Raw genomic sequence first — 27,969 nt, 5'->3', positions numbered from 1 at the left:
CATGGCACGTGTAGGGAGGGTCGGGGTTCGAACCCACTTGTAAGCATATTGTGTCCATAAGAACAACCTACGTTTCAATTGAAATTTGGGGGTAATTAGAAAATGAGAATGTAAGACGTGAAAATTACTTGAGTTGTAAACCTTTGCTGCCTTGGTAGTAGGCTAGTAAGGTGAATGACATTATTGTGATCACGGGGGGGGGGGGGGGAGAGAGAGAGAGAGAGAGAGAGAGAGAGAGAGAGAGAGAGAGGGGGCGGGACTCGAGGGAGAGAGAAAGAGTGTGTGTGTTGGGTGCGGGGGAGACGGGTGTTCGTTTGCAATGGCGCATCACGTCAATCTGCGAACCCACTTCTCACATTATAGCGCGCTAGTGTACAAAGCACTCCACGCACACACACAGCAGCAGCAGAAGCTACTCCCTCTCTCTCTCCCACCCCCCGCCAACAGCCCACATTCAAGCAACCCCCCTCCCTCCTCATTTGTCTACTTCTCCTCTTCAATTCGCCCTTGCATTGCCTCCTCCTCATCATGGATCTGAATTCTTCCGTTGCTCCAGTCCTCTGATTGCACTCACATCCTTTGCAGCTCTTCTTCAAAGCTGCAGCATTGCATTTTCGATCGCTTTTTGACCGATGTAGCTGGTGTTTGTCTAAGCTCGTTGTCATCAATCCGCTTCTCACTATACTGTAGGAATCCATTGCTACACTTTACATGCATCATTGAACATCCGATGATTCGATGATCCGGCATAGTATCCATCACATTCTATGTTGATGTCCATTGAAGATGATTCGACGATTCGGCATTCTAGCTATCAGATTCTGTGTTGATGTCCATCCCATTTCTCTGCTGTGACACTAAAACCACCTTACCAAGCTATCGACTTCCACAGCAATCAAACTGGTCTATATACATCAGCTGTCTTGTCGTTTTCAAGAAGCTTGACTTTCTGCAGAATTGCTTGGATCACCGCTGTTTGACGATTTTGAGCTTCTTAATTCCTCTTACTACCAATGGTTGTTGTCTTTACCCATGCAGCTTCGACAAATGCAGACCGCTCCAGCGGCCATTTGGCCAAAAGGTAAGCTGCCTTACAATTGGAGCTCTTTGCATTTGATGAAAGTTGCTGATTACTATGTGCAAATTTGCAGTTGGAAAAGGATCATATGGGCATTGAGCCCAAAATGGATTTGTGAAGGCATTGCCAAACTTCATCCATTGGAAGGCATACGGGCCAAGTCCCCTTGATTGCATCCTTCCCATCAGCTCATATTAATGCTTGAGATGATCGCAGCAGATGCAGAGCATTGCCATATGAAATTTTGAGTTGCACAATCCAAAAGCATAGATTCTGAGTTGCACAATCCAAAAGCATAAAAATGACTCTTGAAGAGGTGCAAAAGGATGTTGAATCACAAGTGGAGCAGGTGCAATTGGTGAGCAATGAGGTGGAGCGACTCAAGCAGCAGCTTGCGTCGGAGAAAAAGAATGTCTCCGACACATCCATGGAGCTCCATGCCTTGAAGTTAGAATTGGAGAAGAGCAAAAATGAAGCAGAGCATCTCAAACAGATGGAACGCAACTTTGAAGACAGAAGGTATGCTCGATCCAAATCACACCTTGAATTGGAAGATGCAAGGAACACCATTGCAGAGCTCAAGGAAGAGCTTGCTTACAAAAGCAGTGTGAATCGAAGCCTCGGACTGCAGCTTGAGAAGACAATTGAGTCCAATTCTGAGCTGTTGTTGGAGATCAAGGACTTGGATGACCTGTTGCAGAGCAAAGAGCGAGAAATTGACGAGCTTAAAGCAGAATTGGAAGGGAAGCAGGGAAATCAAAGAATGGAGGATGAGAAGGCCTTGTGGATAATAAAATTAGCAGAAAGCGAGCAGAAACGGAATGAACTAGAGGAAAAAATTTTGACACTAGAGGCAACCAGAAGCAGCAGAGGTTTTGATGGCAGCATTCAAGATCTCAGAGCAGATAATGAAATGCTTCGGAGAGAATTAGAAAAAGCAGATACAGAAATTGCCAGCACAAGCAAGGAGAACATGAATCTTCTATCACAATTGATGGATTTGCGCCATCAAATTGATGAAAACAGCATCCTGGTGCAAGAGCTTGAGCAGAGGCTGGCTATGGTACAAGCCCAATCATCACTTGAAGTACAGGCTCTAGAAACGAAAGCCAGCGACCTTCAAGCAACCGCCAATGATTTGAGAGAAAAGCTCCGTCTTTCAGAGGAGCTGTCCCTAAGCCAGCTTGATAGTAACAAGGTGTTTATGGAAGATCTCATCTCCACTGTAGAGGAGCTACGAGCTCGCAATGAGCAGCTCGAAGCTTCGCAGAAGAGCTCAGAGGGAAAACACTCTGGCTTAGTGGAAGAGCTTGAAGCCCTGCAAAACAAGCTTCTAGAGCATGAAAAAGAGCGGTCGCTCCTTGCCTCTCAACGGGGGCAGTTGAAGACTCTGAGAGAAAAGATAGCCACACTCACAGAGAACTATGAGATTGCAATGCAAAGAGGAGACGATTTGGAGGTGGCAATCAAGGCTTCAAAAGAAGAGCATTGCAAAGCTCTTGCCGACTTTGATGACCAGCTCACGCAGCTCGAAGAGAAATTACATAGTGCAAATGCAGAGTGCATGGCCCTCAAAGAAGATCTACGAAAAGCAGAGACTCGAGCAGCAGAGACACATGAGCAAAATAACCTGCTTTTAGTTGCAAAAGAGGCCACAGAAGCCAAATCAAGATCTCTAGATGCCGCATTTACAGAGTTACAAAAGCAATATGACTTACTTCTTGTGGACAAGGAGAAAGCCGATACTTCTTTAAGCTCTTTACAAGCTGCACACATAGAGTTACAAGACCGCTTCAAGGATGCCCAACACAGTAGCAGTGAAGCGATTCATCAACTCCAAGAGCGTGACATCAAGATTACTGAGCTTACAGAGGCTTTGAATTCAGCTGAAAGCCAGCTCAGAAGGTCTTGTGGAAAAACATCTGAGCTTGAAGCTACCACACTTGCATTGCAGGAAGAGCTTCAACATGTGCAAGAGGAGAGAAGGTTACAGAATTGCCACATTGAGGACTTAGAACTTAAGCTTACCCAAAGGAAAGAGAATTTAGATGAATCAAGCAAGTCTCTGTCTGCATCAGAAGATAGAGTCCGGGCCCTACAGGTCCAAAATAGTGATTTGTCGGAGATGCTCCAAAGTGCTGTTTCTTATAAAGAAGATGTACTTGCTAAATTGGAGGCAACTCTGGCTAAAGAGGTTGACCTGGAGAAAAAGCTTCAAGAAACACAGCAAACACTTGACAACCTGAAAAGCGAAAAAATTACCTCCGAGCAGACCATTGAAGAGCTGCAGGAGAGAATATGTCAGCTTAAGGATGAGAGAGCTGCACCCGTGAAAGGAAAGGAAGGAGAGGGAGATGTCCGAGAGCTTCACAAAATTTTGCGCACAAAAGTGGAGGTCTTGAAGAATTCCATGCATGAGTCGAAGTTGGAGAAAGAGAGAGCAGAAACTGCTCTTCATAAACTGCAAATTGCCAACGCAAGCCTTTCTCAAGAGCTGAAAAAGTGGAAAGACAAGGTAAAAGCAAGCAGTGAGGAGCTTGCCCTGTGGAAAGAGAAGGTCAAAACAAACAAGCGTCCCAGCACTTCTTTGGAAGAAAAGACCTCCCAATCCCCAGATTCCAATATAAAAGGTGCTAAAAAGAATGTCGATCTCGAGCAAAAGGGCGAACTGTTGAAACTTCGTAAGCAAGCAGCCGACTTGAGGCGCAGACTTCTGGAACAAGAGGAGGAGAAAGAAGACTTGAAAAAGAAGCTCCTATCTTATCAGAAAGAGGTGCAACGAAAATCAGAACTTGTGATCCTCACTGAAAAAAAGCTCAAGGAAAAGGAAAACGAGCAACGTGCAGGCCAGAGACCACCAACAAGACACACATCAAGCCGCAGGATAGGAATGATAGACTCCAATGGTGGAAAGGCTATGGTTGACCTTAACGAAAAGGTTAAGTCACTCGAGGTAAGGCCTCTCCGAGGGAAAAAATAAAAATTTCTCCTGTTAAATTCTAGAAGACGAGTTTTCAACATCCTTTTTGCAGGCAGAGCTTAATATCAAGATTGTAGAGCTAGAGGCCACACAATTTCTGCTGAAGAAGAAGGAAACTGGACCTGACAGCAACCAACGGATGGAAAAGGATGAGGGTGGGGAGGGACACGTGGATACAAATGAGGTATGTTATCATTGTCTCTCCATGGAACATCATTTATGCATGCATCCTTATCCAATCATCGAGTCACGTTAATTAAAAAAGCTGTTCAAGTGGTCCTTGATATACAGTAATTTATCATTTTTCCCTTTCAAATGTGCTCGTGGTAATTCACACATAGTAAATTCAAAGGTGGTCTTTTTTTTCTTGCATTCCGACTGGAATGCAGAGTCAAAGTCCAACAGTTGAAGAACACCAGCTTCTGATGGATGTTGGCTCTCAGAAAACTCTTCAAGATGAAATACAAAGTTTACAAGTGGTAAGCATGAGCCCTTTCTGTAAACAATTTGGATACCCAATTCACCTGCCCTAAGAAGATCGTTGTGACACATACATGAATACAAGTTTGTTCAATGCAGACACTCGGTCTTTGACAGAGTTATTCTTGTTTTCCAGGAAAATCAAAGGCTAAAGAATTTTATTCTGGAGCATAAAGAAGAAACCAAGTCAGAAAGTGAAAGTACAGTAGATACACTGGCACGGTAAGCCTCTTGCAACTAGAAAAACTTCATGCGTGACAACGTTACAATTTTCATCATTGTGAAAGCACCAAACACCCCTGATTTTCATTGTAAACGTAAGCACTTCTTTCTATGCACAGTGAGCTTGTGTCTCTCCATTGCGTTGAGAAACAACCATCGGTGTTGCAACCTCCAGACTTGTAACTACAAAAGACCAAATCAGCCTGTGAGTCTAAAAAACTTGTAAGAAAAATCCACGACTCTATGTTAAGCAAAAACTTCAAAATGATAAAAAGGTATGAAATATACCAATACCATATTAGAGTTCAGACATCTCTCCGGATTCGTCCAATCGATCCTAGTCTCTTCTAGGGACAAGTGTTAGGGAGTGAGGGCTGTTTTGTGGCTATGGCCAGCCAGTGTGAGGTAGGTTCTCATGTCAGGTTGTGTCTAGCCATGTTTAGACTTGGGTTTTGGCTTGGTTCCATGGCCACCTGTGCTCCTGCAAGCTTGTCATATTTTCCCTCCGAGCACTATGGTCATCTGCTGCCCTCTCTCATTATTCTCCTATTTTCTCCCTTGTTTCCAAGGTCGTGGAGGTAGGGCTGGGTCGGGCAGGCTGATATATGGCCTATAAAGGCAGGGGAAGGGTCACCTCTTACAGCATAGCAGTATAGCTTAGAGGGGGACGCCCTCCCTTGGGTGCCCAAAGGGGACTTTCTGCAGAGGCAGGGTGCTCAACAGTTCAGCCCCAACGATTTTCATGGGCAGCAGATGGATTGCTCGGAGATCATCTCTGCGGTGCAATACCACCTCAGGGCAGCCTTTTATAGAAGGAGGAGATGCATCAGATCTATGCTCTCAGAGTATGTTGGAGGTGATGCACATGTCGAGACCATGACAGTGGTCTCGTGTGCAGAAGTAGTTGGCAATGTCAATAGCAGTCGCACGTGTGTGCACCTCAGGTCTATCCATTGGGCATGTCAGTTCTATACCGGACCACCCTTGGTTACTTGTATGAGCAGATTGTTATAAACATGGAGAGCCTTTCCCACATCTCTCTCTCGCTCTCTATCTCTCTCTCTCATTCACGGATTTCCTCTCTCTCTACCTCAGTGATCTCTCTTCTCCATAGGTATGCCTTGTTCATGGGTTTGGCATTGGAGGTGTTCTAGATCGGAGTCGAGGTACCCATCAAATCAAGAGCCAGTTCTTGTCTTCATTGCATCTTCCGCTCCCACCATTGACATACCATTGATTAGGGAGATCCCATAGAAATGTCAGGATTCTAGAGTGCGACACATGGTGATATGCCTCCGCTCTCCATCGTCATATCTACCTAGAATCTCCTTGCCCTTTTATCTGAACCTGATGTCTTGGCTTGGGTCTTCAAGAAGTCTCCATTGTACTCCAACTCTAATAGCCCTATACTTATAAGTAGCACTTGAAAAGTGTAAGGTGCAGCGGAATGATTGTTTGCGCTTTGCTCAAGATGAGTGCTCCGAACTGTGCTCAAGGGTTCCTTTTAGTTCTTATGGAAGATAGAGCCTTCTGTTCTTAATGGAAAATGCTATGATCACGAACAAAGTGAATGGACAATGTGCGTGCAAGTGTATGAGACTGAGAGATAGAGAGAGAAGAGAGATACGACACCAGAGACGTTGTAAAACCCTCCTCCGAAGGCCCCACTCTCGTCGGCGAGAGTGGTCTACCTTTTGATTGCACAAAGTGGTACAATGCGTTTGCAACTTGGACTATGCCGATGACGACGACGACTTTAGGGCTGAAATCTGTGGTCTTCTATCTGCTGCAAATCTTTGGGTTGTTTTGGGTGGCTGAAAATGACTGTTTTGGCTGCGTTTTCGAGGGCTGGAAATGGGGGGTCTTCTACATCCAATGGGGCTGAATCTGCTGGGTTTCTAATGGCTGAAAACGCTGGTTCACCTGCAGCATATGAGGCTGAAATTAAAAAACGCTGATCTGCTGTTCTGTAGCGTTAGTAAAACGTTGCTGTTCTGCTTCAATCAAGGCTGAAAACCAAAACGCTAGCTGCCCTTCCTAGCGTCGTCAGAGTTTGAACTGTCTGTAGACGAGTCCTCTGTCTCGTCAGAGTCTGAACTGTCTGTAGACGAGTCCTCTGTAGAACTGTCGTCAAAGTCCGCATTGAACTTTCTAGGCAAAACGAGCGTGCCACTTCGAACCACTTGACATTTGTCATTCCTAAAGCAAATTAGGCATGCTTTAATGTGTTAAAACATGCGACGGTGCCACGTCCGCAGCCTCGCTTGCCCGGCAAAGTATGTATACGCCTGCAACTATGGCAACCGTTTTCCCATATATCACACTATGTACATCATAGCATTTGGTCCCACAGAACAAAAGCAGTGAGAGTGAGGTAGATATTTTGATTTCACAATATGGACGTGCCATGGCACGACATGCTTTATGGGACTCTCAGAAATACATGGAACTTGAGTAGGGTTGACTATCATCTTGTCTCTTGGTCGTTGTTGCTTAGTTAGCAGCGAAATAGCGTCTTCAACTTCATTCCAAGTAGTCTTTAAGCTTTGTTCCGCATCCTTATCCTCAAGTAGTAGCTCTAACTTCTCTTGAATCTCTTTACCTGCGGCCTGCAAAAAGAGCTCTGTCTTCTCCGAGTTTAGGGTAGCCTTTTCAGTCCTTGAAAGTTCATCATAACGGCGTTCAAATTCCCTTAGCAGTTCGGTAGACGAAAGCCCCTCTTTTGGCCGAACTACCCACTCTCAAAAGGTCCTCTTTGTTACCCTTTCGGAGTCCTCCATGAAATACTCTTCGTTTAAGGCTGACTTGAATGCTTCTCAAGTTGCCCCATGCTCATTTCTAATTCCCCTTACATGCTCTCTGATCTCGGGAACCACAGCTAGTTCGAAATTTTGCACCATCTCTGCTTCGGGCACTCGATGTAGCTCCATCTCCTTTACATACCCACAAAGATACTTTGTTACCATCTTTACCTTTAAATTGGTCCATTTTCTTCACCACAGATTGAAGAGCTTTGGTTGAGGAGAGCTCCCTCCTTTCCGTAGCTTGAAACATTTGCATTTGTGACTGGATCTAACCGAACCCACTGTTCCTCTTGTTGCTCCATAGCTTTAAAGCTTCAATTTGAAACCTTCAATGAAGCTTTTGAACCCTCGCCCTAGCCTACTTCGAGTCGGGTTCACCAAAAATGTGTCAAGAAGTTCAAGAAAAAGCAATAAACTAGACGCTCGCTGCTGCTAGCGCTCACACCCCCCGCCATCGCTCACGGTTTTGACCCTACTACAGATGTGCTCGAGGAGGAGCAGACTTGCGTTGATTTGTCTCTTTTTGACTCAAGCACCTTACCTCCCCATGCATGGGAAGATTCTCAAGCACCTTCCTCATTAAGTTTGTAGGGTCTCTTTTTGACTCAAGCACCTTACCCCCCATGCATGGGAAGCTTCTCAAGAACCTTCCTCATTAAGTATGACAAGCACCTCAAGTTCTGTTTCCTAGGCCTGAGGCGAGAGTACCATCCCATCCTACCCAAGATTGGTTCCATGTTCGGGACAGTTCTGAAGTCTCCACGCACGGTAGCTTCAGTTGTGGCCAAGGCCGCAGCTCTACCTACCGTGCGGGTTCTCGTTCGTGACACACTCCCTCCCCAAGGTGGTACTGCTGCCTAGGGTGAGTGGGGGATGGATCAGACAGAGTGTGGAGTATTCGGATCTCCTGAACCAGTGTTTCATTTGCAAACAGATGGGCCATATGGCAAAGGCCTATCCTCGCAGGAGACCTCGACCTACAGTGCATGCGCAGCCTCCCAAGGCTGAGCATGCCAAGCAGCCCCAGGTACACAAGATGCACAGGCTGGTACTTCGACAGAAACGAGTGATCAGCCAGCTGATGGTTGGCAGCAGGTGCCTAGCCACTACCGTCAAGGGAGAGCTCACCCCACTGCTCCTCCTGGTGGCTGACCTGTTGCAGCTCAGCAGCACTAGGTTCCGACTAGGAACCGTTTTGACCCCCTTCAGCAGGACCTGCCTGAGGAGGCCCCGTTCACTTCTGCTCCTCCAACACTGCCTTCTCCTCCCTCAGTCGCTACCGCCCCGCCGCCTCCTCCCCCCCCCCACCTCCACCTTCGCCCCTTGACCCTCCTCTCTCCCCGATGGGGCCCACAACCTCGTCTCTCGACCCTTCCACCACTCCTCCTCAGACGTAGAGTACTGGCACGCTTCTGCCACGAGGCATTCTCTTGGTAGTGTTTTCGCTACGAGCCGTATGGCTCGTGAGGGACAGCCCCACTTGAGGCCGCCTTTTTTGGTGCTCACTTCTCCCTTTGCAGCGGTCCCCACAAGTCTGACCAACTTCGACATTCGCAGACGCTAGGATTTCTTCGACTACAGCTTCACTCGGTTTCTGGGTTCTCCCGACTTGGAGGAGGCCAGCTTTCAAGTCCACGTCCTCTTTCTTGTAGCTAGAGGCAGTGAGGCCCTGGACACAGCGGTGGGTTTCTCCTTTTCGTTGTGTGGTAGGGATATCACAGAGTGGACCCAGCACACAGTCCTGGACTGGCTCCAGACCCAGGCTACTGAGTTCTCACACCACACAGGAGACTTAGCAGTGAGAGATCTGGTGCAGACACTTTGGCCTCTGGCCAAGTTCAGCGTGACACCTCCAGATGCAGCGGGTTGCAGGCACATTATGGTGCACTTGTTTGCTGACACTCACTGCCCACCGTGTTATGTTTTTGTGCATGAGGATTCTTGGACAAAGGATGGGCTGCACACTCGGCTTGGGCCTGGGCGGGACAGTCACTTCTTGCGCCCTTGTCTAGGGGTCGTTCGGATGCGGATTGCTCCCCATCCAAACCGGCCTCAAAGATGGCGAGGTTGGCTGCTGTTGCAGCATCTGTTTTCTCTCACCGACTCCATGAGGATCATCCTATGGAATGTGCAAGGATTAGGAAGGCCCCAGTTTAAGCGTTAGAGGGGTTGGCTTCGTCAGGAGCTGCAAAGATGCCTTGTGCGTGGTGAGATTGCTTATGCTGCAAGAGCATCATCTTTGTGAGAGCCGCATTCGGCGTTGTGGTCAGATTTTGCGTGGTCGCTATGAGACTTTTTGGTCAATTGCTTTTGGACTTGGAGGCATCCAGGGTGGGGTATGTATGATCATTACGAACTCTTTGCAGTAGCCATTGTGGGCAAGGGAATTATTGTGCCAAGCAGAGCTTAGTGGATTACTATGCAGGTTCAGGGTTGCCTGATGGACTTCCTGAACATTTACGCGCCCAATGTGGTGAGCGCACGTATAGACTTTTGGGCTCACATTGCAGAGTCTCTACCGCAAGCAGAGGGTGCATTGGGGAAGACTTCAACATGTTAAAGGACCAAGCTGACTGCGTTGGAGGTAGCCATACTACTGTGCATGGAGATGAGTTGGCAGCTTGGGAGAGGTTATGTATGACTGCGGGTTTCAGATGTGTGGCAGCATTCTAGCTTTGTGAGGCCACCTGACAGCCTGGCCTTCTCTCGTTCGGACCGTCGAGTGGGAGGAGTGCAAGGTAGGATCCGTACGTACGTACGGATCCGTACGGTACCGTACGTCCGCACAGTACGGTACCGTACCGTACTGTACCCAAAAAAAAAAAAACTAATTTCTCCTTCGCGTTTTCGGATTTAATTTCGCCTCTGTTTTGGGGGTTTGGCCGCCTGGTTATTGAGACAGAGTGAGTTTGGGCGCCTGTTTATTGCAAACTATTGACTACAGAGTACTACAGAGAGAGTTTGGGCGCCTGTTTATTGCAGACAGAGCTCTGCAAACTCACCTGCAAAGCAACCTTGTGCGCGGTAAAGGTAAGTGCTCGTCCTCGCGAGTCTCTCCCGTCTCCCTCGCGCATACCTTGTGTGTTTCTCGCGATAGCATCAATGTTTTTGTTCACCAATCTGTAGGTACACCATGTCTCGCAAACCCAACCCAGTCTGGAGCGCACACACCACTGTCATTGCGGTGGTAAATACAAGAAGGCAAGCAGGATCAGGAACACGTACTTGGGCCATCTATGATTCTGTGTCATTTCAGTACTTTATGAATTGTATTGCCTCTCAACTTTCAAGTCTCGTTTGTCGAATACTATACAGTGTGCAAATCATGATGAATATGAAGTTCTCTGAAGTTTGAAGTTTGAAGTTTGTTGAAGTATATTTGAGAGAGAACTGAAGCTTTGAATTGTATTTGTTTGTGAATATTGAATGTCGAGAAAGTGGTCATGACTCGCCTTGGATTGTCTATTTATGTAAGCCTTGGATAGTAGAACAGTGAGCTAATATCCTAGAAGTGATACTTATGAATTTATTATCAAGTACGGACCGTATTGTAGGTTTTTGACGTTTTCGAAAAAAACCTTACGAATTTTACGTACCTTACCACTCAATCCATTCAGTACTACGTACAGTATGTACCGAACACGTACCGTACCTTACGTACCTTTCCACCTTGGAGGAGTGAATCTTTCTTGGATAGATCGCTTCTACACTAGTGATCACTTCTGTGACTTGGGAGGGACTGTTGGCATCTTGGTTGGGACTTCCTTTTCGGACCATGCACCAATGATCCTCACAGTGACTGATAGGCAGAGGAGGGGGAGCACAATGCTACGCATCCCAGAGAGGGTCTTGCTGGACTCTGCGCTCAGAGAGCGAGTGCAGGCTCTTTGGACAGAGAGCTTAGAGGTATAGGACTCTCCTGCTGACAGAGTGGCCTCAGGACTTGCTCAGCTTAGTCGGCTCTTTCTTCATGAGTCTTCGGCTCTCCTGGCTGTAGCGAGAGAGGAACAGCAGCGCCTACGATGGGGCGTTGCTTCCTTGCAAAGGATGCAGGAGCAGCATCCAGACAGTCCTTGGTTGGAGGAGCAGTTACAGCAGGCTCGCCAGGAGCTCGTCAACACAGAGGAGAGATGCCATGAGTTTGCTTTCCATCATCAGGCATCTCAGTGGACCCAGGTGGGTGACAGTGACAAGCGCTTTCTTTGAGACAGTGGGACCTCGACATTCGCATGCCAAGGTTAGTCAGTTGAGGAGGCCCGATGGGTCAGTTGCTGTAGAGCTAGAGGACATACGTGCAGTTGCTACTGATTTTTACCGTGATTTACTGTCTGCAGAGCCCCAGTCAGTTCGTCAGGATGTATGCAGAGAGCAAGTGTGGGCACAGATGCCTTGTCTTGTGACTGAGGAGATGCGTCAGACGCTAGAGCTGCCTCTTCAACTAGAGGAGCTGCACACGGCTCTTAGTGCACTCCCCCGTGGTAGCTGCCCAGGTAAGGATAGCTTTTGACCCCGAGCTTTTTCTTGGAGTACTGGGTCTTGCTTGGCTCAGATCTTTGTAGAGCTTGTCAGTACATTTTGCACACAAGTGAGATGCCTGACAACATGAGTGAGGGCCTGATTTACCTCATTCCCAAGGAGGGTGGCTCCTTGGATGAGATTCGACAGTGGCGCCCCATCACCATCCTCAACTCAGCCTACAAAATTCTTGCCAAGGCTCTGAGTTTGAGGATCGGCCACTTCTAGAGAGCCTTATTCATGGGACTCAGACAAGTTTTGTCAAGGAGCGTAGTATCCTTAACAACATCTTTACTTTTTGGGAGGCTTCTGTCCTCGCGCGGCTCCGTGGTGAGGATTTGGTGATTCTTCTTCTCGATTTTGAGAAGGCCTACAACAGAGTTGACTGGGATTTTTTGGAGGGCACTTTATGCAGGATGGGCTTCTCAAATGCTTGGATCAGAGGGGTGTCAGCTTTGTACAGACAGGCACACAATCAGGAGCTTTTAGCAGGAGGTAGAGGTGATCGTTTCATGCTCACACAGTCAGTCAGACAGGGCTGCCCTCTTGCCCCCTTCCTCTTTCTTTTCTTTGCTGAGGCGATGAGCAGGTTTTTGGTTTCACAGCAGGTTGGTTTACGTGGCTTAGGGCTCCCTATTCGGGGAGATGAGCTATTGGACACTGAGTTTGCCGACGACTCAGCCTTGTACTTGGATGGCAAGGAGGCCAACCTACTCAGGTGTAAGCAGGCTCTTGAGACTTTCTGTTGTGCATCTGGCGCACTGATCAACTGGAGAAAGACTGTGGCTTTCTCGGTTAGTAGTGCTCCTATGCCAGATTGGATGCCAGGTGAGGGTTTCAGGTGGATTCCCCCAGGGACTACAGTTCGGTACTTGGGTTGTCAGGTTGGTTTGGACTTGTCTCCCAAGCAGCAGATTGCTCCCCTCCTCCTGTCTATCAGGAGGAAGTTGTTACATTGGAGCTCCACACAACTTTCTTTGGTAGGCAGAGTTGTAGTGGCCAACCAGGTGTTGTTGGCTACTATGTGGTACATCACTTCTTGTTGGATCTTCTCGAGTTCTTGTATTAGCCAGGTAGAGAGGCTGATCAGGAACTTCCTTTGGTCAGGGCGTGACACTCAGATAGCCTGGGCCAAAGTGGCACGGCAGATCATCACTCTTCCTTGTTCTCGAGGAGGGTTGGGGATCATAGACCCAGCACAGCAGAGCAGAGCCCTTCTTGGGAAGTTCATCGTCAAAGGACTTCTTCCAGGTGAGGAGCCCTGGAAGGAGTTCTTGCTTCAGCGGCTTAGGGCTAGGGTGCCTCAAGCTGGAGGCCCATGGCGACCCTCGACTCAATGGATTTTCACAAAGATGCGTAGAGTTGGCTTGAGCAGGAGACTAGAGGACCGCTTCGCTGTGAGTCTGCTCCGTTCCTGGGAGCAACTGCGGCGAGGCGTGGAGCAACGTCAGCCTACTTGCACGGAGGAGCGCCAGAGACATCCCCTTGTGTGAAACCCCATGGTTAGCAATCAGAGAGGCCACTTGGTTGGTAGTCGGCCTCATGTTTCCTGGGGTCCCATGGCAGAGGGTCCAACACGCTCTCTAGGTGATTGGTTACAATTTTCAGGCTTGTCAGAGGAGCTTCAAGGCATTCAGCTACAGGGCATGAGAGGGGCGCAGAGCATGTGTCAGGACATCTCAGTGGCAGTACCAGCTGAGTGGCTCACACCTCTCGATTCAGCAACGCCCAAATGATTGGGAGCCTTCACGAGACTGGAGGTTCTCATCTCAGTTCGGGCTTGCTCAGAGACTACACCCTCCTTGTTTTTCGAGCTACAGGGTGAGGGACACTTACACCGAGTTGCAGTAGAGGCCTCGCAAGTGGCAAAGTGCTGTTTTCAGAGGATTCACGTGGTGGGCATCGATGGGAGAACTTGTGTCATAGATCCCGACCCAGCAGCTCTTGAGACTGGCCATCGGAGACTATGGGCTTGGGAGAGTTGTCCAATGGCACGAGTACAGTGGGATCCTGGAGAGTGGTTGTGGAGGGACCCTTTCTCCTCTATAGACCATACAGGTGTCCCTTTCTTTCAATACACTGTTCGACTGGGACGTCACATACTGGCAGCACAGAGAGAGGCTCACCCTGCTGCAGCACCTCATTGGCAGGAGGAGGGTCTCACAGCTGAGTTCTTGGCAGCTTTTTGGGAGAGGTTGTGGGACTCCAGACAGCTGAGACGAGTCACTTTGTTCCAGTGGCTGGTTGCACACAGAGCTACAGCAGTTTGGAGTTGGCTTGTACATAGTGGTCTCTCGGCCGCATGTGCAGCTTGTGACCATCTTGTGGAGAGTCAGCGTCACTGTCTTTGGGACTGTCCTTCGACAACAGGTGTAGCTTCGTGTCCTTCGGCTGATGCCAGCTCTTTCCACTGCTTGACAGTACACTTGGGGGGACAACTGCTTGGTCCACTCTCAAGGGCCTGGCACTTTAGTTTGAGCTATCTTCCACCAGAAGGATGATAGTGATGCAAGGGGGTCGACCTACACTCCAGCCTGCTACAGAGCTTACTCCACAGGAGTGGTGTAGTGAGAGAGAGGAGTGTTGGGAGCTCATCAGTGGCCTAACACTATGGTTCATCTGGCGGGCCCGTTGCTTCCACATCTTCGAGGCTCGCCTTGTACCACCAACAGAGACTGTTCGGGATCTTTGGCTAGAGCTGATCCATACTCTTAGAGGACAGTTCGAGAGACTCCAGGGTAGTTCCGACCGCATGCGGGAGCGCAGAGAGGCTTTCCTTCGACTGTTCGGGATCTTTGGCTAGAGCTGATCCATACTCTCAGAGGACAGTTCGAGAGACTCCAGGGTAGTTCCGACCGCATGCGGGAGCGCAGAGAGGCTTTCCTTCGACTCTGGCGTCCTGGGCCTTTTTTTTCGCCATGGTCCAGGGTGTGCTCAGATGGCACTACCGTGCACCTGTGTAGCTTTTCCCTCCTCCCATCTCCTGATCTAGCCTCATTGTACATATTTGTACATATGTTGTTTTTTCATTGGGAGAGTCTCCCCATCTGAGCTTCACGCGCTTGCTCGCGCTCAAGCTCCATAGCTGCCCTTCTTTCTTCGCGGTCCATGGCAACGCGTTGCGCCTCTTGTTGTAGCATCATGTTCATCATTGACTTGCCCAAAGCCTCCATAGGATTTGGTGCAATTCGTGGCGTAGATGGGAACGGGGGAGGATCGGGGAACAATCCTACCGGTGTAGAAACTTCTTCTTCTCCACCTCCACTCTCATCACCTTCACGCAAAGTATCCATTCCGCTTCCCTTGATGACCATACACTGTGATTTTGGGTACCTGGGTTCTTGAAGGACTTGGGTTCTTGAGGTTCTTGGGTCCTTAGCTTGCAATCGGTGTTTGAGAAGGCTTTTCTCTTACCCGAGCTCAACTCTTCCCTGTGTGCAGCTCCCCTTGGTGGCCTTGCGCTCACACCAAAATTGCTTTTTCCCACCTCACGTCGATTGGCCGGCCGCTAAGTGCACGGTCCGCTCTCAAATGAATGAAAAGAGGAACAAGGGGAGGCTGGACAAGCCCTTCTTTCTTGGGTTACCTGCCACTCTTCAAAAACATGATTAGGAATCGACATGCCTAAGTGGACTTGGATTATGTGCGATCAAACAAGCAAAAAATTTCTTGTGGTTCTTTCCTTGAGTGCCAAAAAAGCTTTGATACCAATGTAAGGTGCAACAGAAGTGAATGCTAATAGTTCTCACGATGAGTGCTCCGAACTGTGCTCAAGGGTTACTTTTACTTACGGAAGGGAGAGGCTTCCGTTCTTAGAGAGAGAGGGAGAGAGAGTGCAACTGCAATGATCACAAACAAAGTGAATGCTACGGTGAGTGAAAGTGCTGAGAGAGAGAGAGAGAGAGAGAGAGAGAGAGAAACGACACCACACGGTTCTCAAACCCCCCTCCAAGGGCCCCCCTCTCTATGGCGAGAGAGGTCTACGCTATAGATTGCACAAATCTGGTACAATCGTCTAGATGCTATGACTTGATGATGACAATGTCGACGACGATGGAGACTATGACGATGACGACGATGGTGTCGTCGTCAAGTCCGAGATCTGCAACGATGGCGACGAAGGTGTCGTCGTCAAGATAGGGATCTGCGATGACGATGACGAAGGTGTCGTCGTCAAGATAGGGACTGCGATGACGATGTCGGCGATGACGGCATCATGGCTGAAAACTGAAAATGCTAGATGCTCTGCTAGGGATCTGCTGCTGTGGAGATAGCATGGCTTGACTCTGCAACCACCAAGTCGGACTATGGCTGGAAATGCAAAACGCTGGCTGATCTGGCTGAATTGCAGAAATGCAAGGGCTGTTTTGGGCTGAAAACTGTCTACTGGCAGATCTGCAACAAGGTGGCACTTGCGGCAAGGATCTGCTATTGGATGGGATCATATTTGATGAGGTTAAGGGCTGGAAAGCAAAAACGCCAGGCTGTCTAGGCTGAATCTACAAAACGCTAGGCTCCCTGGCTAAAACAGAAAACGCTAGGATGGTCTGACTGTAGGTGGGTCGATGCGGTGAGGATCTGCAACGGGAGTGCAAGTTCTCGCGAGGCTAAGGGCTGAAATCTGAAAACGCTGGTTTGCTGATGAGAAAACGCTGGTCTTCTTCTTCTCGAGAAAACGCTAGGCCTCCTGCTGAGGTGTTGCCTATCTACTGCAGTACCTGCGTCCTTGTGTCCCTGCTGCTTCTGCTTCTATTGAGTGCCCAATGGTTTTTTTTTTAGTTTTTTAGCAAGTTGCCCTACTTATTTTTACAACAAGAGTCACTTATTAATAAATAAGTGAAAAATGTGGGTACTTTAGTAAAAAGGGTTCTATGCTCTAGAAAATGCTGAGGATTGGGTATTGAATGTCGTGCTAATGATCATGTTGTGTGCAATCAGAGGGTATGCAACTATTCTAAGTGCATGGGCATGCACGGCCTACGCACAGGCTCACAAGGGTGCCAGAACACTTCCTAGGCTAACTTGAACCCAGGACCTGGGATAGCTTGTCCACACTTGCAATCTGTGTTAGAGAAGGATCTTCTCTTCACCCGAGTTCTGCTCTTTCCTACAGGCGCACCCCTTGGCGGCCTTGCGCTCACACCAAGGTTGCTTTTTCCCACCTCACGTCGATTGGCCGGCAGCTAAGTGCACGGTCCGCTCTTAATGAGTGAAAAGAGGCACAAGGGGAGGCTAGACAAGCCCTTCTTTCTTGGGTTTCCTGTCACTCTTCAAAAACACGATTAGGAATCGACACGCCCAAGCAAACTTGGATTCGTGCGACCTCAACAAGCAAAAAAAAAAAAAAAAAAGTGGTTCTTGTGGTTCTTTCCTTGAGTGATACAGAACGCTGCCAAAGCTCTGATACCAATGTAAGGTGCAACGGAATGAATGTCGAACTGTGCTCAAGATGAGTGCTCCGAATTGTGCTCAAGGGTTCCTTTTACTTATCGAAGGGAGAGCCTTCCGTTCTTTAATGAGAGAGTGCAATGGACACAAACAAAGTGAATGGACACTGTACGTGAAGGTGCATGAGACTCAGAGATAGAGAGAAGAGAATACGACACCACGGAGTTGTAAAACCCTCCTCCGAAGGCCCCACTCTCTATGGCGAGAGCGGTCTACTTATGATTGCACAATCTCTACAATGCTTGGACTTGCCGACGATGTCGACGACGATGAGGACGACGACGAGACGGGCTGAAATCTGAAAACGCTAATGTAAGGTGCAACGGAATGAATGTTGTATTTTCTCAAGATTAGTGATCTTTATTGCTCAAGGTTCCTTTTAGTTCTTAGGGAAAGAGAGAGCTTTCCGTCTTATGGAGAGTGCTATGATCACGAACAAAGTGAGTGGATATTGTGCGTGCAAGTGAATGAGACTGAGAGAAGGAGAGAGAAGAGATACGACACCCGAGAGGTTGTAAAACCCTCCTCCGTAGGCCCCACTCTCGTCGGCGAGAGTGGTCTACTTTGATTGCACAAAGGCGTACAATGCGAATGCAATGGACTGATGCAATGGGACTATGCCGATGACGACAACGGTGATGACGACGACGACTTGGTGGCTGAAATCTGTGGTCTTCTAACTGCTGATTTTCGAGGCTGTTTCGGTGGCTGAAATTGACTGTTATGGCTGCGTTTTTATGGCGGAACATCTGCAACCAACTTGGGGCTGATCTGCTACTGTTTCATGGGCTGAAATCGCTGTGGTTCTGATGCAGATTAGGGCTAAAAACAAAGCGCTGGCTGAATCTGTCCTTGCCAAAAACGCTGGGCTATGAAGACCAAAAACGCTAATAGGTTGAAATGTCTGTGTCCAAAAACGCTGGGCCTTACTGCTCTGCTAGCGACCAAAACGCTAATGGCTTGGCTGTTGCAGATGGGTAAAAACGCCAGGGAAGGGATCTTGTAGGCGAGGCTTCTGTGAAGAAAACGCCAAGGAAGTGGGAGGCTGATCTTACTGCTGGAAAACGCTAGGGTTACTGCTGAGGGGGGGGGGGGGGGGGGGGGGGGGGGTACTGCTGAGAAGTTGCCTGTTGAGCGGGAACCTCCTGCTACCTCTTCTGCCAAAAAGTGCTAACTTGGGTTTGCTTATATATTAACTTAGCAAAATTGCCCTACCTACTTTTGTTGGAAAGTCACTAAAAAATAATAAGTGAAAATAACCAAAAATAGGAAAATAGGCTAAATGCACTGGAAAATTCCCCTAATTGATGCTAATGGATTTTGATGGGAATTCCGATGATCATGCTGTGTGCAACCGGAGGATATGCATCTATGCTAAGTGACTGGGCATGCACGGTCTACGAATAGACTCACAAAAGTGCCAGGTCACTGCTAATCTAAACTGACTGAACTGACTGAACCCTGCTGTGGTGTAGCTTTGTCCACGGACACATAGGGTTGGGATGTGTCACGTGAGAGCTAAGGGCTGAAATCTGCAAATCTTGTATCTGCTGAATTCCGACTCTATGTCGATGACGATGTCGATGGCGACGATACGACGACGACGTGCTGAAACGCAGATGCTGAAATCTGCGTTTTCCAAGCTGAAACTGTAAACCTTGCGGAATCTGACCGTGCGGCAAGGATTTGCTGCGGGAAGGTGAGATCTGCGAGGTTCGCGGATTCTACTGCGGGTACTGACCACTAAAAACTGAAAACGCTGGTTCTAGGGCTGAATCTGTCGCGAACATCTACAAAATCACTGAGATCTGCAAACCAAAACGCTAGGGTTGAAAACTGACCTTGCGGGGAAATCTGTTGTGTTGTTGAGGGAATCTGCTAACGCTAGGGCTGATCTATTGTCTACTGTCGCCGGGAATCTGCAAGTGCAAAAACGCTGGCTGATCTGGTCAAAAAACGCTAGGTCTTCTGTTGAGAGAAAACGCCAGAGTTGTCGCGGGGGTTGGTCTTGATGAGAAGTTGCCTGTTGAGCAAGGTGCTCCTGCTGCCTCTTCTGCCAGAAAGTGCTAGCTTTGGTTTGCTTATATATTATCTTAGCAAAATTGCCCTACTTTCCAACAAAAGTCACTTAAAAATAATAAGTGAAAAATGACAAAAATAGGGAAAATAGGTCTATGCACTGTAAAAATGCTACTGATGGGTTCTGACTGTAATCTGATGTTCATGCTCTGTGCAACCAGAGGATATGCATTTAATCTAAGTGTCTGGACATGCACGGTCTGCGAACAGACTCACAAAAGTGCTAGATCACTTCCTATTCTGGACTGACTGGATTGAATTAAAACCCTGGTCATGTTGTAGCTTGTCCATGGACACATAGGGTTGGATGTGTCACGTGACAACTTTGATGATGCAATATAAAGAAATACCGAAAGGGGCCCCAAGGTTTGGGGCCAATACTCTCTGGGGTGGAATTCCACCACTCCATGTCGCGTGTCGTCTCTCTTTTAGTTCAGTTGTTATTGAAGTGCTAAAAGTATGTTCAGTCTATTCTTTTCTATTGGCACGTGGTGCCCGTCTTGTGACACATGGACAGGGAGAACGTGTTGAAACAGCCAGTTGACTACCTGTCAATGGGACACAACAAAATCCGAGCCCCTCAAGAGATCAAGGAGCAAAGTATTCAGAGACCGCTTCGCCTTCAACTTTCTCCTTGTACACGGATTGTCTAAATATCAGAATACAATCCGGCAATTATTCATTAGTAATGAGTTTACCACCTCCTCCTATGTAAACGTTGCTGCTCGGGTTGACTACAAGGAGAAGACAAAGGTTTGAGATTTTGGAAGGAGCTACATTCGATGTTCCATTTGCTTGGGGTTGTGGATGGTATACAGCCTTGCATTGGCAAGGTTTAGGAGGCCATGGACTGCCTAATCGAACAGCATGAGGGGCTTGAGTCGGAAGGAGGTTGCATGCAAATTTACAACTCTGCACGTGTGACCATTAAGAACAAGTCCACGATTTAAGTAGTTGGCAAGTTTAGTTGCCAACTTGCCAGTAAATAATAATCTACACAACGCCAATGGACTCGTAGCCTAGGCCATTGTCAACGTCCCTTTACCTTTATAAGCTCTGTGTGACGCATTTTGCAAGAAGAGGTGGAATTCGTATGCCTCACCTTTACAGGGGGCAACATTCATGGTGGATTTAGAATTCCAAGGTGCACGACAAGAGTTAGATAAGTTAGTGGTTAGTTTACTGAAGGGTGCCCAATAGGACCAATAGGAGCTATTTAATGCGGCAAGGAAGTTCGGCTTTGAAGCCAGATTCTTCTTTGAGAAAGGGAAGTAGAAGGTGAAGAAGAAAAGCAGCAATAAGAACAAGAAAGACGGAGGCCTAAGTGGAAAGCTTTGAAAGTTGAGCAACATTGCAATAATTGTGGTAAGCAAGGCCATTATTGGCAATAATGTCCAAAGTGCGTTGGAGAGTCCTCTCTTCAGTTGTAACCAAGGCCCTAGCCTTTGTCCATCTGAAAATGATTCTCTCGAAGACTTTTCTACGACATGGGAGGTCGAGACAATTCTTACAGTCAAAGACTTAAGAGTGGATCTTTGACAGTGGTCGTTCATGGCACATGATGTAAGGTGCAGCGGAAGTGAATGTTGAACTTTGCTCAAGATGAGTGCTCCGAACTGTGCTCAAGGTTCCTTTTACTTATGGATAGCAGACATCGTCAGGGATCAACTCAAACAATACAGAGAAATGCAAGGGTCATTTGGCACACAAGATGCTTATATTGATTGCAAGATCGGCTCAGTGCTATGATAGGAGGACTATGCCTATGATGGCCCTGAGCTTCAAAGATTGGCCATTTGTATTCTCAACCAGTCAATTAGTTCCTTATGCTTGAAGCAATTGTGGAGTACATTTAGCCACATTGATGTTAAGAAAAGGGATCGACATGGAGTAGAGGCGGCAAGAATGCGACTAGACAGACAGCTCCTTTTAAACAATGGAAGACATGGAACGAGAGAGGCTCCTCAAACAAATGCAGTTACAAAGGTCCTCCATGGTCGAGGTTGAGAAGCGAGTTAGATGATGAGGCATAGGAGGATGTGTATGACATGCAGACTAGCCAAAAGTGAGCCTTGAGGACTTCCATGCTTTTTTGTATTGCCCTCTCAAGGCTCACTCTTCGCTACCAACACAAGATGTCTAGCCATTAGTCTCCCATCAGCAATAGTCAACTGCATGTCACGCACATTCTCCCACGCCTCATCGTCAAGCTCCAACTCCTCAGCCTCTTAAGTGGTTGGTGATTGCGTCTCTACCTTCACTTGCATGAGGAGCCTCTTGCTCTATCTCCACTCTATCAAAAGAATATGTCTGTCTAATCGCATTCGCAAGTTTGCGCTAACGAAGACAAGAACATATGCCTTCTTTACCCCACACTGATTCCTCTTCTTGGAACTTGGAAGCCATGTGGCTAAATATACCATAGTTACATGGAATGGCCATTTTCAGGTCCCCGTTCCCATCCCAATTTCTCGCTCCGTGTTTCAGACGTGAGTATTCGAAACAGGGAATGGCATTTCATGCATGTTGCCGTTCCCCGTTCCAACTATGAAATATACTCTACAATTGCTCCAAGCATAAGGAACTGACTAACTGAGAATATAGATGGCTAGTCTATGAAGCTCAAGGCCATCATAGCCATAGTCGTCCCACGATAGCACAGAGCCGATCTTGCGATCAATCTGAGTATCGAAGAGTGCTAAATGACCCTTGCATCTCTCACTACTTCCTTAGATAGGGATCTCCTAGAAGATGGGCCCGATCTTGTACATCGTTCAGACCTCCTCTTCAGAAGCACTGCACTAGCGGCAGTAAGTTCTCTTCTTGGCAAACAGTGGCATAGGCAATCCTTATCAAATCCACGGTTCTGCCAGGGAAGCTCTTTGTTTTGCTTTTGGCTTGCTATTGTCATTAATCCAGTGCATATAGAATCTTCATGCTAGTCCTTGGTCGAATCCATCCTGTACATATGACATGACACAAGCTAGTTTCAGGCATGATCGAGCGTAGAGAGCGGACATCACGCTCATCTCCCAAGCATAGAGCCAATATGGGCTCACCCCCAAGCCTAAGAGCTTGTAGCCAACGGGCTAACATCTACCACAAGGATTGGTGTTCCATACCACCAAGCCCACACCAGACGGATGTGCCGGTAGAGCTGCCAAGGGCTTAGAGTCCAAGTGTGATGATCACAATGCACACTAGATAGCTCACTAATGAGCCTAGGGGTTCTAACTTCTATTTATAGGATTCATTAACCAGGCATAGCTCAAGCACCTACCCTTATTTCTAGGGACGTAACATTTGAGCTCCTTCCAAAACTGTTGATGCTCTACCTTCTCCTTGCACTCACTCAATCCCGATAGCAGTGCCCGCATAGAAGGAGGTGGTGAACTCATTACTAGTGATTACTTGCCGAACGACATTCTAACATTCGGACAACTTTGCACAAGGAGAACGTTGAAGACGAAGAGTGTCTCTGATTACTTGAGGACTAGCTTGCTCCCAGTTCACTTAAGGAGCTTGAACCAAACAAGATTATGATTGTTGATGAAGCTCACAATCCATGCCACATTTGCAATGAGTGATGCAATCCATTCCAGCTTTGCCAATGTCCTTCAAGAGGTTGTTCAAGCAGTGGGCCTTGCAAATAGAGATTATGATGTGGGAAGTGGCCCTCTACGGTAGCTCATGCTGCCCTGTTTGATGCTTGCCATCTGTGGCAAAAGCCATCACGTCCACTCTGCACAAGGACGTTGGTTGACTTGCCAGTCTCCATGGCATCATGAGATTTCAGAAAGTATAGCACTCGCCTCAAACATATAATGAGCCCATGAATGGTTCCCTTCCTTATGTCGCTCCACCCTTCTGCGATGAAGTCACCCCATGCTTAGCCCTAAGCCTTTGTATGTTGCATGTTGCTTGCTCCACAACTGCCTTCTCTCTATCATGCAAAGTGGTTCATAGAACTTTCGAAGACAGCGGCACATATGCGGACTTTCCACTATAAGACTAAAAAGCATACCTAGATGAATCCAGACTATACCCACTTTCACCTTGAAAAGAAAGTGCAAGGTATGGCCTCATGGTAGTCATCCTTAAGTCAATATAACCATCAGCTCCATCCTACATAGTATTGAATAAATACTACGACATCACCGCTAATGTTATGAGTGTCAATAGTGGGGTGTAGAACTAGGTACTAATATATTCTCCCACGCCATACACACACGCACACATGCGTATATCAATACAAAGATCTTTCATAAAATGTCCCTTATATTGTTTCCACCTTGTCACATTGCCAAATATGCTTTCAACTCCCTTGCTTCAAACTTCAAAGGTTTCTATCTCGAGTGAGACATTCAAGTAAAAAAGCTTGCTTTTTTTTTCCAAGTAACTAAATGAGCAACATTATGCCTTATTTACATTATCTTTTGGCTTTCAATGTTTCTTAATGAAAAGCCAACTCGAAAGGTATCATACTCCTCAAAGGTAGGCTAGCCCTATTTCTTGCATATGTAAGAGTGAGGGAAGGGAACATTGTTAGAATGAAAAATTTGTGCTGATCTAACAGTGTAGCAACTTGATTACTGATGCACCTCTTCATATCTATATTTCAAGTGTGCTAGTAAAGAGTACTTTTTACAATCACATCCACCATTAGATTGATCCATGGATTAAAGAAAACTGCCAACTGCTAACAAATCTGCAACCTTTCATGGAGATTATTCTGGAAAAAATGAGCACAAAGCAAAGGACCGGACAAATGCTCGTTGCTAGTTCTAAGCATCACAATGATTGAACTCTATCAGCATACAGGCGTAGCTGCCAAGAAACTCATTTCTTCCACAAAGATCTGGGGATGTATTTAGAAATCTCTCATCTTTGAAACTTGTGTTTCTTCGAAGCCCGGAATTCTCTCTTGTGTGGTTGCCAATTACTCTATTGAAAGGTTGGAGTCTCAAGTAAGCCATTTTTTTAAGAAAACCACTCAGATGGCGTCTCAGAGATGAACCGAAACCTCTTGAAATCTTTGACATCCATTTAAGACTTCCGGTTTTGAAACTCCATGGCGCTATGCATTCACAATAGGTTGGGGACTTGAAGTGCAGTACCTCCTGGGGGGCAGAGGCCAAAAGTTCACGAGCCCAGCAAAAAGAGGTTACCCAGATTGTAAGGAATATATTGCTATGTATGTGTAATGTATATGGAGGCCTTAGATAAGCTATGTATGCCCACAAACTCTGCATCATTTCTTTTCATGCTGAAAGAAATGCCATTATCCAAATGTTAGCAGTGAATTCTTGGAAAAGGGCTCTGTGCTATATTTGTACGTCCCAAGTTTAAGCGTTTTTTGAAGCTACGTATGCGGAAACACTGTACACAAACAATGAAGTCGCATGCAAAAAGTTAACAAATTCTTGGGCATATTTGTTGCAAAGTTTGTGGATGTACAAAATTGAGTGCGCGTTGATGTGCAGAGAAAGAGAGGAGGATGAGCAACGCGCAGAGAATGCGATGAACAGTACCCACCTGCAAGAGGAGTTGCAAGAGATGAAAGAGAGGTACTCCCAAATGAGCCTTCAGTTTGCCGAGCTTCAGGTCGAGAAGGAAGAGCTTCTTGTTACTATCAGAAACCTATGCAAAGATAGGTAAAATGTGAGTGACGACTGACTGCCCATGTCAATATATATATTTGTTCGAAGGTCACACAAAATATAGCTCTAGCCCATGTTGGCTTTCAGGCCGTGACATTTTCCCATCTATACACACTACTTGAGTGCACACTATACTTGCCCAAAGTTTTGATCACCTTCATCTCCAACATGGCTCTGTTTTGTTTCCCCTCACTCTATAGTAAATTGTTAGTTGAGGGATTAGTGTCAAAACCATCCAATCGTCGTGTTACAATTGGCTTCCAATAAATGACACTCGCACACCCTAGAATTTGAAGCAATCACCTTGTCAAAATTACAGCGGCAATCATCCCTTTGTACATCTCCTCCAACAAGGAAGGCGTGGCTAGTTGGTACGATAGACCTCAGCCATACCATGTAAAAGTTAATTTAGCCCTTTTATGGAAAGGGCAAAAGAAACATCGTAGCCCCTTTTATGATAATCGTTTTTTTAATCATCAACATATCCTTGCAAAACATCGGCAACTTTTTATTTAGCTTTGAAAACTAGTGGGTCTAAGCAAAATTTTGGAAAGCAAATAATGTTTGATTTCATTTACTCCAATTCACTCATTTTCTCTCTTGAATAATTATCCATGACCATTTTTGTGTTGCGAGAAATTTCTCGGTGACACTAACAAGTGTTGTACTTTGTAGCTATACCTATCTCAAGCTCACACTAGCTCTCCCTATCTATAGAGCTCTTACTTTGTCAAAAACAAGTTTAGAGTAATCCAATGAATGATTGTTATGTTCCAAGCTACAATATGTTAAGAGAGTCAAGACTATGTGGCTTTAAGTATGACCTACTGCTCTGCACATGGTCAAGAAAGCTCACCATCATCACTCCATTTTTCATTTCACTTGAGTGGGCTCAAAGTTTGGCAATCGTCTACAACATGATTTGCAAGTTTGCCCTTATTTTGTAGGCCTAAACCCATGCAAAGAGCTAGGTGCTCACCTTACTATTAGGTTGTAGAATTAAAATGGAGATGATTGGATCATATGTTCATGTCTCTTGGTGCTATCCCTAATGGGATTGTTGTCACTAGTGTAGCAATGCCCTTATCTACTCAAGGGAGTGGGGTAGTATTGTGCTTACTATTGCAAGTGGTAGGTCTTTTACACTTGCTACTATACTATATGTATTAAGGATTAAGAACAATGCATTGTTTGTCTTTGCACTTACAAAACTTGTTCTTATCGTAAAATTTATGGATGACATGTGAGATGTTAATTTGATATATAAGCTCAATGCATATCTAGGGGAGATTCATCATCTGTAGCTTTGACTGAAAGTCTATTTTGGATGCAAATATTGTTGGGTTTAAAGGGCTCATTGTGCCTGTCGATCGCACCTGTGTGGCACCCACTAACATGAATTTCTAAGTCATTTTATTATTTATTATCTCAAAAAGCCAATAAGGGATCTGATCTCCACATCCAAAGTGATTGCAAGCTCCACCTCTCTCTCTCTCTCTCTCTCTCTCTCTCTCTCTCTCTCTCCATCCATGTACACGTGCATCCATGTGCCATCAAATGGTATTATGGTTTGAGTTCATGAACTCGTAACATAGAGCTTATGTGTGAACATGGATTTTGCAATCTCAAGGATCTATCAAAGCATATGTGTGAACATGGATTTGCAATCTCAAGGCTCTATCAAAGCAATCGAATGAAAGGAAAGAGAATTGGCTCATGGTTTTTTTATTGTATGTTTTGACTTTGCGATACCTCTAGCAAAATCTTGGATCTAAAAACACAATAAATGTATGGCCTGGTAGAATTGGAGCTAATAAGGCTCAAATTAAAGGATTCAATGTTTTGTTAAGGATTCAAAGTGGACAACCTCCGTCATTGTGTGTATGTTTGTTAAGAGCTATGGCTTAGCTATCGTGCTCTCCAAAGCTCACCTTTTTGGATCGTCCCTTCCCGAGTTTGTAGGGCCACATCCTTTCATCATTCCCCCTCTTTTAATGCATCGGACATATTATCAACCCCCTCTTTCAATGCATTGGACATATTACCAACCCCCTCCCCATCGTTGTGGGGAGAAGCTCTGCCTTGGAAACTAGCAACGGGCTCAAAGCTTTCGCCAACATGGTGGACAAGCACCTCCCAAGGTCGTAGAAAATTGAATTCGTCCGATCATCATAGCAAGCTCTATGGGGCTCGTAATCTTCGTCTCGAAGAACTTTTTAGCCAAGAACCTCCTAGCAAGCACCAAGCAAACACTATTGGAGGTAAGCCCTCGATCATATTTCCTACCTCTTAAATGAAGAAGCTAGAGCTAGGCTTATAGAATCTAAAGTTTTAGTAGGTCTATTGGCTAGTCCTTGACCACTTGCTAATATTCTCGGGCAAAAGATTAAACAACACTAGAATTCTAGAGGTGCAAAGGTGAAGACCATCCAGCCTTTGCCTAAGAATTGTGATTATTTTTCTTCAAGACATCATAGAGGGCACCCTAAGTATTGATGAGCAAATGATTAGGAATTCTCCCTCGTGCCTACTTAGGTGATCCAAATCTTTCAACCCCGAGGTGTTTTCCCAAACAACTACCATGTGTAGGTTAACTTCCCCAACTTGCCTCTACATTATATTAACCACTTTAAAGCCATAGCTTCCATATCTCTTTAAACCCATACTAGTTATCGTTGGTATTCTAACATATGATGGGAGAAG

The 27,969-nt window shown here is 46.5% G+C and overlaps 1 protein-coding gene across 2 annotated transcripts; it reads left to right on the top strand.

Annotated features, from left to right (window-relative positions):
- Positions 1 to 230: 230 nt before the first annotated feature.
- Positions 231 to 25,746, top strand: LOC147457269 (uncharacterized). 2 transcript variants are annotated; one of them, XM_086512205.1, is made up of 6 exons: positions 231 to 1,081; positions 1,152 to 4,031; positions 4,111 to 4,242; positions 4,448 to 4,537; positions 4,675 to 4,760; positions 24,333 to 24,971. In XM_086512205.1, the coding sequence occupies exons 2-6, from the start codon at positions 1,380 to 1,382 to the stop codon at positions 24,349 to 24,351; spliced, it is 2,979 nt and encodes a 992-aa protein (XP_086368331.1). In that variant the 5' UTR covers positions 231 to 1,081; positions 1,152 to 1,379; the 3' UTR covers positions 24,352 to 24,971. The 2 variants fall into 2 exon arrangements, with proteins under 2 accessions (XP_086368331.1, XP_086368330.1); XM_086512204.1 differs by lacking the exon at positions 24,333 to 24,971 and adding an exon at positions 25,090 to 25,746 and having other exon boundaries at positions 232 to 1,081.
- The last annotated feature ends 2,223 nt before the right edge of the window (positions 25,747 to 27,969 follow it).

Source organism: Adiantum capillus-veneris, chromosome 5, assembly GCF_014529385.1.
Source record: "Adiantum capillus-veneris isolate H3 chromosome 5, ASM1452938v2, whole genome shotgun sequence".
In the NCBI taxonomy this organism is placed as follows: domain Eukaryota; kingdom Viridiplantae; phylum Streptophyta; class Polypodiopsida; order Polypodiales; family Pteridaceae; genus Adiantum; species Adiantum capillus-veneris.
Note: the sequence above shows the minus strand (reverse complement) of the source record. Positions and strands in the feature narration are given on the sequence as shown.